This window comes from Monodelphis domestica, chromosome 2 (assembly GCF_027887165.1).
Source record: "Monodelphis domestica isolate mMonDom1 chromosome 2, mMonDom1.pri, whole genome shotgun sequence".
NCBI classification, from domain to species: domain Eukaryota; kingdom Metazoa; phylum Chordata; class Mammalia; order Didelphimorphia; family Didelphidae; genus Monodelphis; species Monodelphis domestica.
In genome coordinates this window covers 175,342,991-175,360,337 of record NC_077228.1, presented here as the reverse complement: position 1 = coordinate 175,360,337, position 17,347 = coordinate 175,342,991, and the positions used below count along the sequence as shown (strand labels likewise).

Genomic DNA, 17,347 nt, shown 5'->3' with positions numbered 1-17,347 from the left:
TGAAAACTAATGCAGACATACATACATGCAAAGGCAGCTGCTGTTGTTGCTACTTATCTAGAGACACTGCAGACAGCTCCGGTTTACCATAGCTGACAGGCAATGAAAACAGCCTAATATACCGCCTGCTCTCTCCTTTAAATCCCTTTTTGGAGATCAAGATAAACACATTCTTCCTTTCCCCAGTGATCCAAATGTCTGACTGAAGTGGCAGAGTGTTGTGAGGTTCTGTGCAAATGAAATCACTGTGATACTGAGTGAGTGCAGTATTTACTTGTCAGTATATCTGTCAGCACAGGTACCATGGTGCCAAGGATATATTTACAAAAGGTACACAGATGCAACTTAGCCCAGTTTATTTTTTAATCATCTTTCTCTTTACAAAGAAGCAAAACATCCAAAGGATTGGGGGATGGGAAGAAGTAAGGATAGAGGCTTGTGCCTAAGCATCTTCATAAACATGTCTGTAGAGACTTGTGTGCATCAGAAAGCAAAGTGATACAATTAACCAGTTTGCATCAAAAAATGGAACCCTGAAATTCCATGTTCGCTCCTATGTGGATGCATGGAGGAAGAAAACTCTTCCTTTGGCACTGCCACCTCTAATGTAGAGAGATTTGGAGTGGAAGGGAACCACAAACTACTTATTATAATGCCAAACATGCTGGACAACTACCATCAGGGCATCCCACGCATGACTCACAAATTCCTGAGGAATTAAAACAAGAGGAGAATGCAAAAGGATGGAAAAGGAAAGCTGAGACAAAGGAGGAACAGGTAAGAAGAGAAAGAAGGGGTAAAAGAAGAAAATGAGGTAAATAAGGAAGAAAAAAGTAATAGAATTCAGCTACAAGAAGAGAGGAAGGAGGAGGAGAGAGTAAAGGGAGGGAGCAAGACAAGAGAAAAAAAATGTAATAGTTCATCTACTCAGTGCAGCTAACATCCTCCTCCCTGACCTGAGAGGACTACATTTTAAAAAGCTGACAAGTAATTCAATCTCCAATTAACAATTTTAAGTGGTACAGCACATAATACTGTGTAAATGTTTCTCCAGGAATATGTCCAAGGGTGAAACAGAACTAAATCTCTGGGGAGTCAAGACCAGGACTGATGGAATTCAGTATTTAGGGGAGCTCCAAAACAGGGCACTTTGCCAGGAACATCACCAAAGTCTGGGGTGTGTCTGATGGGGGAAATCTATGCGAAGATGTCACATTTTAACATGAAGTCACCAAGTCACAAACCTCCCAACTAGAGAGTCTGGCACCTGGTGGGGTATGGGTGCAAATATCTTTATGGGGAGGGAGAGGAGTCTATGGGGATGAGTTAGATAACATACAGCTGGAGGTAAGTAGGAATAGCATATGACTTGAGAGCCCCAGCTGGACTCATGGCCATTCATACTAGGGTCAGAAATTTCCTGTGAGCAGCAATTTTCTGATCCAATCACACATGATGAAGGGGCAATTTGGCAGAGAGGCTGCACTACCAGTGGTAGACAGAAAGAAAGCATTTAACAGAAAAGCAACCTGGTCACTGACCAGAAGCCCTTGGAAACTTCCCATCCCCATTCCCACCCCTATTCCTAATCCTCTGTTCACTGAAAGTCCAGGTTCAGAGAAAGAAGTGAAGGAGGGGTTTGGGTGACAGGGGGATGGAGAGTATGAATGAAGAGTGGGTGGGGAGCAGAGAATCATTTTAAAAGTAAAGAATAAGGGAGAGCAGCATGCTAGTTTATGTCTGTCTCCTGCCAAATGCATGAGAAAGGATTTGGCTTCTGGAGAGAATAAAGGCTGCCAGAAGAAATCACTCATCATAGGGAGGGATTTAAACTGTTCATTTAACTGAAGACATCACAGTGCTCACAATAAACTACAGCCAAATCAGGAATTTCAGGGAAAAAATATTCCCAGCCTTAGTTATATTACGTAGGTTCTCCTGAACTAATCTGGGCATTCCAACTTAGAGTCCTAACAACAAGACAGAACCATGATTGCTCCAGCTCAGTGGAAGGCAGACATGGGCATGTGAATACATTTTGTAGTTAATAGTCAGCTTCCTATAGGAAGAGTGATGTTTACTCATTTGAAATAAGAATTCTCTATTTCACTATAGTAAGGCAATCACTGTGCAATTTTTATTGTTTTTTCCTTTACTAGATTATACATTTCTTGAGGATGAGGGCATCTTTTGCTCTCTCAGTGCTTAGTAGAATCTTGTACATAGTAGGCACCGAATAAAAACATCTGTTGAATGAATACGTCTCCATACTCCATGAAAAAGAGTTGGTTCTAATTTCTAGACCTCATTTGCTCTGGGTCAGATGAGTATCTGCAACAGTGTGAAAAATGGAGCAGCTTCTTGTGTCAGAGCTATCTAGGGCACCTGCTCCATTTTCTGATATCTGATGCTAATCCCAGTGGTGCTGGTCTGACCCAAAGAGTCAAGGCCATAGTTTTACAGTTTTAGAATTTGGATTTAAATGAATGATTCCAATACAATTCAAAGTCACACCTGTGAAGGGCTATAGTGCTGAGATAAGAGTAAATATGCCTACTTAACTGGAAGATGCTATACAGATAGAAAATCAGGACGTTCAACAGGCTGTCTCAATGTTCCAATGATCTTGGCTTCTCTTATGTGAAAACTATGTTGTCATTTAATTTGGAGGTATCTTTCCAATCCCAACAGCCCTGATTTCACAATTTCTTTCATATCCATCCAATTTTTTAAAAAAACTTACATTCTGATGATGCCACAGACAGCATTAAAATGAGAGAATGGACAAGGAACAGGAAGCCTGGTTGGGCCCAGCCATCTGAGGTTCAGTCAAAGCAGTGCTTGAAGCTTCTGCCTTCATAATTCAACACTTCTGACTGTGTACATTAGCTGATTAGACTGTGTGATAATGGCCAATCTGAGCGAGAGGGGACATGGCCAGATTTGGATCCCTGCACCAGAGATGCTCCCAAGAATGATGAACAGCCAGGAGTCGGGTTTCTCAGCAGACTAGCTTTTTCAGTCTTTATCATATTCACACAGCAGCCTGTACACACAGTCTCTGCTCGGGTTTGTCTTCCTCCTCGAAACAGATTGGAGTCCTTGCATTTCTAATCTACCAACGTGTGCAGTTCTTGCACTTTTAATTTATGAGTGTTTGGGGGGGACCTCTCTGACTTGGGAACATATTGGCTCAGTCTAATGCTTGGAGATTATTAAACTCAGAGCTATGCTCCACTATCAAGTCTACAGATCTTTTATTTAGAAGATATGGTGCTCTAAATGCACAAAGAGCTCCCTGTCACCTTCACATTAAAGCCCCTAGTGCCTGGTAAATGGAATTATATAGCTGTCATCTCCTTTCCCCAAAGTTTTAAGAGTACAATGGGCTCATTTTTTCACACTCCATCCCAGCTTCAGAACTAAGAGACCTACTTTGTATTGATTTAAAGTCTCAGAAATAAATAAACCTGCTTCACCACTGTGATTCACAACAAATTCATGATACACTATTGCATGATATATTTCAAGCTCCTGCTCTGGCTCTCTTTTTCCTCTGGTGAGTGATGGGGGAGGTGGGAGGTGGAGGGGAGCTGCAAAGCTGACAGCCTGATGGTTATTGGAGATGGCTACTGACTGCAAATCCAAGAGCAGACACTGCTGGAGGAATCTGGGAATTTTTTTCCTAGGGGGTGGGGGTAGGAAGCTAATTAACCTAGGCCTTAGGCTGGGGGAAAAAAGCACTAAGTGGATATTGAACTGGGAATCCAAAGCAATGAACATGTGAAGAAAAAGAAAAGGGAAAAGGCCATTCAGCATATGGTGCATAACAGAACTGGATCCTATGGGCACTCCATAATGCTTGTTGACTTGGAAAGCAGGTGAAGCTAAAGCTTCCTTAGGCTGAGAGAGGATGCTAGTCAATGCTAGTCAAACCCCAAGAGCAACTGGGTGAAGGAATCAGGAGAAAAGCTTTACAAGAGACAGCAAGAAGAGAAACACACATTATGTGGCCAAATTTGCCAGCTAAAGCCATCTCCTCTACTTGGTAAAGCTTGGTAGGAGGCAGTCACACAGATTGAAAGAATAATCATGGTGTGATAATCCTTCCTAGGAAGGTGCATATTTAATGCATACTTGACTGTTTCCTGAAATAAATATTATCAAAACATGGGCACCTTCTGAGCTTTTAAAGTTCAATTGTTTTACAGTTGTGTTTGACTCTTCAGAATTACTTTTGGGGTTTTCCTGGCAAAGACACTGAAGTGGTTTGCCATTTTTTTCTCCAGCTCATTTTACAGAAGAGGAAACTGAGGTAAACAGGGTTATGGGACTTATCCAGTCACACAGCTGGTGCGTGAGGTCTGAGATGAACTTAGGTGATTTTGATGCCAGAGCCAGTGTCCTATTCACTGCACCACACAGCTGCTTTAGCTAGTTTTTATATGTAAGTACATTTTTCCTGGCCCAGAGTCAAGTTTCTAAACAGTCTATTTTTCCCCAGAAAGACCAGGGCAAGTCTCCTCCATGCCCAGAGACCCTGAATCCCATAAAGGGAAATCTGCTAGTATATCTAAAACTACAAGCTGTATTTTTAGAACACAGCTCTTAAAAAACTGTTCTGTGGAATCTCAAGATTTCATAGGACATTTGACAAAATAGACTTTGTGAGAAATTATTGAAATTTTTGCAAATACATCAAATCCAAATTGAGTTACTTCCTCTTCCTCTATATCTAAATTGTTACACATAGAGGTACACTTGGTCCTTAATATGATCATTGACTAGAACAGAAAACGAACAATTCAGGTGTAGCTACTTACTTTTAGAAAATGCTTTACTAACCCAGATATGATACAAAATAAAACGAAAGTGAAATTTTATTATTAATTGCACAATTAAGTGACTGCCTTCATATGCAATATTTGGAGGATCCATGACACTGATAGTGTAGATGTTTCCTCTAGCCATATGGTTATAACCATAGCATGCTTTTATTAGGCTGTATGGCAAAATAAATACATCACTCAATAAATACCATATTTTTCAACAACAGATAATACAATTCATCACTGAGCCTATTGTCAAAATCTTTCCAGACCAGTAGGTACTACCAGAACTTACACTTTGTTGGCAAAGCCTGAAAGATAGTAACATCCCCTCCATACTAGGGTCCAGCATAAGAATTCAATTCTCTCTCTGTATGATAAAAATTATATGAATAATATGATAGTGATTTTTCAAACAATTTTCAACATGGGTTTAAACATATAAACTGTGCTCCTTTATTATTTGGTAGGCATAAAGGTTTTAAAAATAGCATGTGACTAATGTACTACAATTTTTTTAAATAAAACATAAAATTTCTATGACAAAAACTTGAAAATTCCCATCTAATTAAATTTCCGTCTTACACACACATCTACGACGAATGTTCTTAAGGACTCTAGCTATCATGTTATTCATGATCTATAGACAAGCATCTGCTTTGGAAACTCCTCAAGAATGTTCAATGTGCCTACAGACACAAAGTTTCAGTGTGTTCCAACTAAGACAGCAAAGTCAGCTGCCATGATATTGCTTTAAATGACAGTTCTACCTTACCTAAAGCCTCCAAGCCATTAGGGCCCTGGTCACTCACTACAGACAGATAAGAAGTCCTACCAAACAAAAAGAACAGAAAAAGCAAACAACCAACCAAAGAGTGGATCTATTCACATTTAATTTGTAGTGAGGGAAATTAAGTAGGCAAACCTTTCCAAGAACTCCTAATTATAACCAGAGTAAGGACCATACAGAGAGGCAGCTAAAATGCCCTTTTAGAAAAGAGAGATCCCATCTGGAGGCATGGGAGTGCTGGGACAGTCTATTGTCAGAATAGGTTGTTAGGGACTTTTAAAAATGCAAATTGCTGGACCAATCCTCAGAGTGATTATGTGCTATTGTATCAACAAGTCCTTGGGGACCTTTTTATAAGCAGATGACTGACACATATACTACCCTATCGTGACACAGCTTGGTACCTCTTGTGTTAATGGCTTTGTCAAGTATGTTGATTATCTTGAGATAGCACCTATAGTGGAAGTGAATACTTCTTCCTGCAGTGTACAAATAATAATTTTAATTTAAAATTTATTTGAGACTGTACAGGAATTTTTTTGACTTTTTAAACCTTCAGAGAAATGGTGATCATAGAATCTATCAGATTATTGCTTGATTCGAAAGAGAATACTATTCCACAATCAGAGATGATTTCAGGGGTCAGACAACTTCATAAACCTTGATAGTCAAAATGCAATGTGACAATATCCTGGAGTTTGGGAATTGCTTATATACTCTACATTGTTACCTAGTCTGGGGAAAACTACCTCTAAAGGGCAAGCAAGTATTAGGACTGGGAGTGGGACTCTTCTACCAGAATGAATACATACCAGATGAATAAAACTAGAACTGCCTAGAGCCAGTTTGTTCTTTCTTTTCATAGTAGCAGCATCTGTCAATAATCAATGCTTTCTCCCCAATCCCTAAGGTCTTCTTACTTTGATTTCGGATCCATGTGCCATACATAAGGTCACAGGAAGGTGTGGTGGTGATACAATATAACTACAAACTTTAGCAAAGGTCCCATTGATAATGAGAATTCTAGCCCTTTATATAATAGTTAATTGCAACAAATTCAAATAATACAGACAGCTGTACCTAAAATACAAATGAGGAAACCAAGGCCCAAAGAAGGAAGTGGCTTGCTTGTTTGTTAATTATCAGAAGCAAGAATTAAAGTGCTGACTACCGCTGGGCCTACAGTCCAATCACATTCAACACTAGTCCTTTTGGTTCTAGTTGATTCTAGTGGCTGAAATGATAAAATTCTTTCTTTAAGACAAATGGAGGTTCTGAGATATCTATCACAAAGAAGCTATAGATAGATTATTACCACCTGAAAGCTATTCTGGGTCTCTAGAATAAGAATCTGTGACCCATCAGTGTCCAAAGGCAATACTTCATGTTTCCATGTCCACTGCCACATGTTTCACCTCCATAGGAAGCTGCTAGCTAGAGGGAAAGCAAGGTCATTAGATAGGCTCCTGCAAGGTCTAACATTGTTGGCCATGGTGGCAAAAGTCTATAACCTCTACTGCTGGGGGAGATGACAACGGTAGATTACTTGAAAGTTCTATTATGACAAGGTGAGGATCTTTTAAAAAGATTTTTTCAGCTCTCCTGTTTATATATATATCATCCAGGTATCCTGCTGTCCATACCCTACATAGGCATCACTGATACACTGTCCTAGATGACAGAGAAAAGTCTGCTTACCTGTAACATCATTCCTCAATGATTTTTGGCAACAAAGGAAGATATTCAGACTACCTTCCTGTATCAGGCTTCACAAATGCTTAGCATAAGTGAATAAACTTTGACAAAGCAGAAATTCATAGGACAAATGTTCTGTTTCTGAACTCTAATTAGTTTTACCCACAGGAATCAGGTTACTCTCCCTCAAGTCCTAGATCTTTTCATCTATAAAATGGCACTAGTGGTAACTAAAATTCTTTACAAGAAAGAAAGAAACATGATTTTACATGCTTGACAAAAGTCAACCAGGTAGCTAGATGGCACAGTGGATAGATCCGAGTTCAAGTCTAGTCTCATTCATTTCCTAGCTGTGTGACCCTGGGGCAAGACACTTAACATGTGCAAAATGAGCTGGAGAAGGAAATGGCAAACTGCTCCAGTATCTTTGTGAAGAAAACCCCAGAAGGGTCACAAAGAGCCAGATATGATTGAAAACAACTAAACAACAAGAAATAGTCATAATTATAGTCAAACATAAGGCCATCTAGATATTCAAGAGTTCCTTGTTCAAGGGTTGAATCTGCTCCCTTCAACATTCATGCTTACCTTACCTGAAAACATTTTTCAGGATTCACAAATAATTTCAGACAACAAAAAATAAAAGGGCATGGAAAAAAAAGAGGGTTTATAACTACAAGAACCAGAAACCAAAAGTAACACAAAATACTAATTCAGAAAGCACTTTCAGCTCTTAGAACAAAAAAGTGTAAAAGCAAAGAGAAATATGTGAAAAAAAGGCTAAATTGCTTAAAATAAAAATGGGAGGAAATAACTGAACATTTACATTTTTTATGCAAGTTACTATTGTGCTACCAAAAAAAAAGTCTTTTTCAAAGTAAAATGTCTTTAGAAGCAATGGCACAAAGATCCAAACTAATTAAAAACAGGTCAGCTAAGGACTAGGAACATCAGGTGTGCACTGAGATGGAGTGTAGCTATAAAGGCTTGAAGCATGTATGCAATGCATTAAATTGGGAATGCAAGTCTCTCCAGCTACACTTCTATTAAAAAGGGAACAAATTGAAATTTACATGTTACTGCATTCCACTAGTATAATATGCAGTGTGTCAACTCTTTCACTTCAAATCACACCATGTTAAGCAAGTGACAGGGAAAAAGAGGGGTAGGGGGGTGGGGAGAAAGTTAAAAAAAATCTCTGCCTCAGCAAAAGTTTTCATTAAAATTTTAGACAAATGATCTCTGTGTCCTTCTCCCATGCTGCCCGGGGCTCCATGCTATTTCTATGCAAATAACAACCTCGTGGTTTATATCTTATTATTTCCACCGGAGCTGCAGCGACATGACCTGAGACGTGTACGGTGTGTGGGGGTGGGGGGGAGGAGGGAGGGAGGGAGGGAGGGAGGGAGAGAGAGAGAGAGAGAGAGAGAGAGAGAGAGAGAGAGAGAGAGAGAGAGAGAGAGAGAGAGAGATGGAATGGGTGCTCACTCAAGTGTGAAAAAATATTGTCAGGAGTGAGCGTCAGGAACAAAAAAAATTGCAGGGATAACGTGTTTATTTCAGTCCCCCACCTACCCCCCACCCCCTGCAAACCAGCACCTTTTAAAATTCATTGGGCATCAGGCGATCATGCACAATCCATCTGCTTTCACTTTATCATTTGCATTTCATGCCTCCTGGCTTTTGATGTGCTGATACTTTGATGCAGTCAGGAGACACGCATTATCATTATTTCCATTTTCAAGGGGGTCAACCGGATTGGCATGTGCATGATTGCACAAGATTTTTTTAAATACAGCCTCTGTGTACCCCATCTTCCAAGCCTTCACCCCAATATTTAATGTAAAAGATGAAGACTTGAAAAGGTGGAGGTCAAACACATACAGTCTAAAAGCCTCACACATGACCCTTATAGCTCTGCTTTACATATACATGTACACCACTTCCATAAGCAGAAGTGATGAGATAAAATAAAGGGGGCTCCATTGTGAGTCAGAGACACAGAAAAACACAGACACACAAAGAGAGATACATAGACAACTGAGGGACCTGAGATACCCTGACTAGAGTTGGAGGGTGGGAGGCCTGCCATGGTAGAAAGAAAGAAGAGTGGGGTGAGGGGGAGACGGGAGAAGGAAAGAGGACAGAGAGATAGAAGGGAGAGGTGAAAGGACATGCAGAGACAGGCAGGCACATAAACCCACAGCAGAAGCCACATGCACCCCAGAATCTACCCCTCACACATACACAGACAAGGACAGACACACATGCAGACTGACATAGCACAAAGAGGATAGAAGATACTAAGGAAGAGGGAGCAAATGAGAAAATGTAGCTGTGAAAGAGTTTCCTTTTCATATCAGGTGGGCAAAAGAACTGTATCTAAGGACAATCTTCACAAATCTGCATGAGATGAATGGTAAAATAGCAGAGGTGCACACAAAGAATGTGAAGCATTCAGAGCAGGCTGAGGAAGACTCCAAAAATGACTGCTCCAGTCTTCATGGAGACGTGAGCAGTCTTTGGGGAAGTACCAGCGTCAGCAGGAGTGTCTTTCCCCCCTGCAACTAGATTTTGCCTTTAACATGAAGTCCTATGGGCTGAAGAGGAGGAAAATATAATGAACTAGATCAGTAATGGTTCAGTCCACAGATTTTAAGGAATAGTCCATGATGCCTTATAGCAGGAATGAAATGCAAGTAGCAAGTTTCCAAGAAAATAAATATCTTTGATTTCTATAAGATGCTCCACACACAATACATTATCCAGGGGAAAAAATAAAACTCAATGTAAACAGGAAACATTTTGGAAATTAGTTTTCTGCCCATGTATGCAAAGAACAGCAAACATCCAGAGATTCACTTTGAACAATATCTCAATGGAAAAAGAGTCCCTATAATTCTCTTTGACATTCATCATTTTCTCATATAAGGAAATAACCAAAAGAGCAACTTAAAAAAAAAATTTAAGACTCTCAGCTGTTTTTCTCCCTAGCACACAATTTCTGTGCCCTGGCTACTCCCCAATGGAGAAGGTCAGTCACGTTTGATATGCTAGTTGCATCTGTCTTTTCTTAGCTTCCGCTAAATCTGATTTTTTCAGATTCTGTTGTGAAAAACCAGTGGGATCAAGTGCACACTAACTTATTTCCCAAAGGGATCAATGCACATGGTATCTTGCTACTTCTTTCACTTGAAACTGAAAGTACAGTAGAGAATCTCCAAATATCAACCACTTCACATTATTCTCTAGAATGCTTAGTCCCTGGCAAGACATCAAAAATTTCTGAACTGCTGCTAGGAGAAGTTTATCACACCCAAAGTGGAAGGAAGCACCTGTGGTTTCTATAGTCTACTTAACAAAATTAAACTGAGCAAGTTCAAACTACTAATGTCTGGTATGTATCTAGTTATCTTTTCATAGTCTTTTCTAACTGAGTGAATGAGTTCACTAGCTATTCCTGTTGCTATGAAAAGCTGCAGCTGAAGGCTAAGAGGCACCATCAGACTAAAAAGGTTGAAGAAGGACCAATTTCCACAGTATCCTCTTCACCAGCATGACAGCTTTTCCTCTAAGACTACTTAAGTGAAGACACATTATGTACAGATATTACTTTTTTTAAGGTGAAAGTCCTCATATTTCTATCCAAAACATAGAAAAACCAGCTTATACTATCTAGTAGAACAGCCCTCAGTCCCAAATGTTGGAAGCCAGACACTGACTTTACTACTACTTGGAAGGAACAAATGATCTAAAAGGGAAGATCAAGGCAAGTTTATCTGGCTTCATAAAAAACAAACAAACAAAAAACACCTTGAATAGGTGCAACTGAGAAGGAAAGGCACTAAAAATAATAAAGGTCAAGGAATAGATGTAGCAGAGAAAGAAAAGAATGAAGGAAAGGATAACTACTTTTTATTTTTTGGTAGGAGGGATAAGAGCAGGACATGCAGCAATCAGTAATGCAGTTTAGCAGCATAAGTTTTTCAAACATCACAGAGTCTCCTGTATTCTCAGAGTAATAAGTAGACTTCCTTCTGTCCAGGGTCCTCAAAACATCAAAAGTACATACTAATTGCAATAAATAAAACCATATATGATTAGATAATTGTGTGTGAAGTCCCTCTTCTATTTCAATAAAACATTCAACGTCTGGCTTCTCCAGAAAGCCAGAAGAACTAATAGAGATAAGAGAAGAAAGGGGAGGGTTTGATTTCCAAAGAAACACACACATGCTCTGATCAGAGAATGCATACTCAGTACCACAAAGCTTCATTAAAAACTGCCTCAAAAACCTCATACACTTACTTTGTTGAGGGCTGCAGCTCCTGTCAGAATCAAATGTGAGTTCTCAACCTGGATGGTTCTCTGTCCTAACCGGACTAGGTAAGCTCCAATTCCAATGGCCCGGCAAGATACCTAAGTGAGAGAAAAAAAAATCACAACACACACATATATATATCAGACACCATGTATCTACAAGTGTGTTAAGGTTTAATTAATGATGTTTAGATAGCTCAGACATTCTTAGTCATCAGGTGTGTTTCTCTAGATCTGTTCTACTTATAACAACAATCAGGGGCTAATAATAGCAGGAATATTAAAGTTCAAATAAGCTATGACTTTTGATAAACTTGGGATGACGAAAATGGGCCCATACTGAGGGAGGAAAAAAGATCGGGGGGGGGGGGCACACATGAATCATGCTCATGGGAGATGGAATAACGAAAGTGGACAATGCAAAATTAGACAATTGATTCCTCAAGTCTTATTTTGCTTTTTTCAGCTAAGGAAAATGATCTTTTAGACTGAAAAATATAAAATAAAAATGATTACCAAGGCATTGAAAATAAAATAAATGAAGATATGACAAGAGAACACCTAATTGCCTTCAATGAGTTCAGTTTGTCAGATCAGACAACAATTATCTCAGTAACTTGAAAGAACTTCTGCTGAGTCACTGTTAGACAGGACAGGAGAGTGGCATATGCCAAAGTATTACACAATATCTTTGAAGACAAAGTAAGAAGCATGTTCTAAATGAGAGAAGTTAGAATGATTGAAAATTGGTTGCATGACCAGAACCTAAAGAGAGGTGATTAACGGAATGATGCTGGCCTAGAGAGGAATATTAAAGGAGTAGCAGAGGGTGCTGTCCTGTGTCTTGCTCTGTTCAATATTTCAATCTATAACTTCTATGAAGATCTAGTTGGTTTAATTATCAAAACTGTGGATGGTATAATTGTTAAAGTTTGGGAGAGTAGCTAACATGTTATGACAGAACTGTGATTAAGAAAGATGTTTATTGGCTGGAAAAATGGATTAAATATAATCAAATGAAATTTAGAGATAAAGTACTACAATTTGGTTTAAAAAGAAATCAACTATTTAGTATATTATAGGGAAAACACTGCTAAAGAACAGTTCACATGATAAAGAACTTGGGTGTTGGTGTGCTGCAGAGTGGACATGGTAATCAAAAAAGCTAATGTGAGATTATATTAGTGAAAACATAATGTCCAGAATGAAAAAAATTTATTGCACTTATTTTCTGCCCTGGTCAGCTAATATATATAATACTATGTTTAATTCTGCTGTCACATAAGGAGATTGGTAAATTGGAGTGCATCCAACATAATACAACAAAGATAGTAAGAGCACTTGAAACCATGCCAGGATTGGCAGAAGAAACTGGAAGTGTTCAGCAAGGAAAACGAGAGCAAGGGAGGAAGACAATAGCAATACAAGTATATGAAAAGATTGGCATATGGAGCAATGATTTGATTTGTTTTACTTGCCCCTCCTCCCCAAAACAAAGCAAGAGCTATGGTTGGAAGTTGCAGAAAGGAGGATTGAGACTTGATAAAAGAAAAACTTGCTAAGAATACTCTATATTGGTTCCAAGGCAGAAGAGTGGTAAGGGCTAGACAATGGGGATTGTGACTTGCCCAAGGTCACATAGCTGGAAAGTATCTGAGGTCAAATTTGAACCTAGGACCTCCGTCTCTAGGCCTGGCTCTCAATCCACCGAGCTTACCCAGCTGCCCCCTCCCCCGCTTTTTCCTCATGCTTTCTACCTTTTGCCTATTTTATAACTGACTGCTACCTTCACTAAATTAGATAGGAGACTGAGAAGAAATTAAATTCAAACTAATCTACTCTGCTACTTGTTTAGCTCTAGTAAAATGACCAGTGGAGAACATGAAGGTTGAAACTAATAGAGGTAGTTAGGTTACCTGGTAATTTCAACTATTCCTATTAGTCACACTTTGAACTATAAAGAATAAAAGAATAATGTTGATGTTAAAAAAAATTAATAGCTATGAGAATTTTGTGCACGCTAGCTAAAATGTACAAGGCCTAAAAGTTTGAAATCACCATAAACTGGATTTTAAAATAATTTAATTCAGACACAGACAGAACATTTGGGAACAGATATCCCCAAGGATCACTCTCTCACCTAGGTTGTAACAGAAATGAGATGAATTCAATGGCAGGTTTGAATTCAATTCCATTATCATTTTTAAAAAAATACACATCCTGACAGCTAAGACATTTACCAGGCTGATGGTGATGATCTCATCATAGGCCAATGAGGATTCCCCAGCAATCATCCCAGAACCCCTGAGGTTCTCAGCTCCAAGTCCTTCTTCCTTCCCAATAATATCTGTTATCTTGTACCTATTGGATAAAACCGAGCCAAGTTATGAGTACCAAAGAAATAAAATAATTATCATTAAAAGTCTGCCAAAAAATTATTGACTTTTAAAATATTACCCAACATCCTTTCCATCATGTTCTTCATACAACCCCTTTTCCTTCTGCCTTACATTACAGTATGCCCTTATGTCTCCTAGTTATAAAGCAAATTTCTTCAAAACAAGAATGGGATATTCCTTGGTATGATGTGTAGTGGTCATTAAATAGTGGGGTTTTTAAGTAATGATCAGCACCAATAGAGTAAAGCAGTAGGAGAGAGGAGGCCAAAGCTCCATAACATTTCCTTTTCTAAGTAAAAAACTAAAGAAGATTCGTAATGACCACCTTCTGGCCATGGCCTTGTGAAGAAACAGATGAAACAAATGTGGAGATGAGATGTTGCCCAAGTAGTCCAGAGAGCATCCTATAGCTCCAGAGGAACAGTCATTAGTCTTTCTGGCATGGGATTAGGAGCACTAGCTGACAATGGAAAAATAGGGAATGGAGCTAATAACCAGAAGGAAAAATATAAAGTTGAAAAGCAGAGGTGACCAAATACTATTTGTTGTTCTACATGTGCCCAGAGGGCTTGGCACTTCATTTGTTTTTGCAAATTGAAATAATAAATAAATATTCCATGGAGGCTCTTCCTGCTTCCCTTTAATTTTCTTTTTTCTCTTCTTTATTTCTATCTTCTCTATCAATTTTTTTCCTGTGTCCTGGAAATCAGTCTTTTATATTTACTTCCCAGATCCCTCTTCATTCTCTGCTTTAATCCTCTCCCGATCCCTCTCAATTTGTCCTCTGTATTTAGGATCCCCTTGAGGCATAAGGTACACTTTTACTGCTTTCTCACCCACTCTATTTACTGAGCAGTCTCAGTTTTGGAAAAGATGTGCTCATCTTTTCACAAGATCGACAACACCCACAAACACACGTGTTCAATGAGCATTACTGGTAGGGAAAATTGTTCCGACTCAGGACCTTGTCAACACATCATTTCTTTGGTTATACTATTCTGGTCTGTTGCATTTTATCCTTATTTCAGAGGAGTCAACATTTCACATTTACTGATTTATTACCCAACTCATTCCTGACCCAGGACATTAAAACAACTTTTGTAGTGATTATATTGGCCTACAGTCCTTGACAATATTCATTACTATATTAACCAGACAAGCCAAGAAAATACTACATCTCCTCTTCCAAAAGTTTGTCCCCCCACTCTTTAAGCACCTACCTGGATTCTCCTTCATCTTCTACATGCTCACAGTGAACAGAATTCAGAGCACTGACCCTCTTATAATCTTGAGGAGTCAGATATAAATATTTGTATCCCTGTGAAGCACAAATGGTTTTTTAGCTCATTATTTCCAGGCATAACATAGCTGGTAGATAGAGCAAAACATACATTATATAGTCTATCCCAAAGCCAAACATACATTATACAGTCTATCCCAAAGCCATCTGTAAACTGCCCCATTACTTCTTGAGAGGTTGTGCCTAATATAATTCTAGAATGGACAGTTCTACTTTGAAAGACCTAGGTGACTATTTCATTAGTCACTGACCCTCTACCTGTGAAACAAGACATCTTCCATTCTATTCATTTCATTTTCGTCAGGGTAAGAAGACACTTTACTTACAGCTTGGCCTTCAATGACACAAAAGAGACTCTAACATTATTACACCTTAATTTCAAAAAACTAAACAGTATCAGGAGAATGCAACCATGTAAAGGAGAAATAGATAATCCCCAAATTCAAAGAAATTAGAAACCTATGCAATGCCTTAATAGTTAATCCCAAATTACTGGTCTTTGCTTTAATTACAAGGCTTTTCTCAACTTGTGATTTCTAACAGCTAAAATTTCACATTTCCAAATCATAATAAATGACCTTTCATATTCTACATATAAACTTTCTGCTACTATATATTGTGCTTCCTTGGCTTTTAATTTTATTCTTACCTTGTAAGGATCATCAGGATCCACCCAGGCCACATGGAACATATGGCGTATTTCCTCAGCCAACCCAATTCTTGCTCCACTGTTAGCAGCCACATAGATTCGAGGGATACCCTCTGCCCTGGCAAGCTCAGAAGCTCTCAGAAATAGAACATCTTCTTGAGGTCCAAAGGACCCAATTCGATAGGTGATGTCATTTCCAATAACAATGATATCTCGACCTTCTGGGTACTCAGGACTCTTAAGAGTCATTTTCCAAGCTACCATGCCAATCTGCAAAAAGCATAAAAGAATATACAAATAAGGGCCTTTTGTGTCTCAACTCTGATATGTTAACAATTCCATGGGAGGAGGCTGTATGAAAGTGGAAAGAGAAGACATGAAATAAAGGAGAAGGAAGGAGAAGAAAGAAGGAAGGAGGAAGAGATTTTGTTTTAATCACAAGCAGTTTGACCTAAAAGTTCTCAAAGAGTTGCTACTAACATCTCACTTCCAGCAAGTAAGGAACACAGCACCTTTCCATGATCTGCAAAATATGTGATGGTTATCTTTTTGAAAAGACTAAATAACCATTCTCTATGTTCAAAATACAGTCTGTTCTCTTTCCTAGACTTCATTTCTTTTCTCCCCAGGAGAAAAAGGGTTCAAGGAATAACTTTCATCTTATCACAAAGAATTATTAAAAACAAAGGAAAAAGATCTGAACTTCTTATGCATTATGGGTATCATGCTTCTTTGTCTTCTCAATCAGTGGGAAAGAGATAGGAGAGAGAGAGAATTTGGAACTAAAAATATTCTAAAAAAGTTATGCTAAAAAAAAGTCCAAAGAGGCAGAGAAAAATCCCGACTTATCGATGACAAGAGTTAGTGGGGTTTATTGTTGAAATAGGAGAGGTAGACTGGTCTATTATACCTGTATCCTTATCATTTAGTGATAAATGTTCTCTAAATTTTGGTTATGTAATACTATCAAGCATCCCAGGGATTAAAAAAACGAGAGAGCTATTCCACTGCTGACATTTCTACTCCCTCCCCTCCCCCAAAGATACATATGCTGGAAAAAGGTATTGACTAACTCAAGGAGTTAAATTTGACCTAACAGTTTCATTGAGTCTTCATTGGATGAATACTCATCACAGTGGCTGACATATATAAGCACTTACTAAATATCTATAGATTTGACTTTCAACCCATGACTGGAATATGGCTCTGGAGGAGCATAATTTTCAGAAGGAATAGGAAAAGTAAAGGGGGAGGAGAAAAGTAGAGAATTGCATGTTAAGAAGGTACACTCATGTGAGAAATTCCAAGAAACATAACTGGAGTTGAGTTCGTTGGACAGCCAGAAGCAAACCCTAAGCCTAAGTA

General features: G+C 38.8%; 1 protein-coding gene across 19 annotated transcripts in view; it reads right to left on the bottom strand.

Annotated features, from left to right (window-relative positions):
• Positions 1 to 17,347, bottom strand: part of ACACA (acetyl-CoA carboxylase alpha) — a 291,002-nt gene that overhangs the window by 57,624 nt on the left and 216,031 nt on the right. For all 19 annotated transcript variants that reach the window (XR_461987.2, XR_461986.2, XR_461989.2 and 16 more), the window contains 4 exons: positions 15,983 to 16,252; positions 15,254 to 15,351; positions 13,875 to 13,995; positions 11,623 to 11,733 (listed from right to left, as the gene is read on the bottom strand). Coding sequence is in view for 8 of the 19 variants with exons in the window: in XM_007481899.3 (XP_007481961.2) it covers positions 11,623 to 11,733; positions 13,875 to 13,995; positions 15,254 to 15,351; positions 15,983 to 16,252 (600 nt within the window). In the remaining 11 variants the exon portion in view is untranslated. The remainder of the gene's footprint in view (positions 1 to 11,622; positions 11,734 to 13,874; positions 13,996 to 15,253; positions 15,352 to 15,982; positions 16,253 to 17,347) is intronic.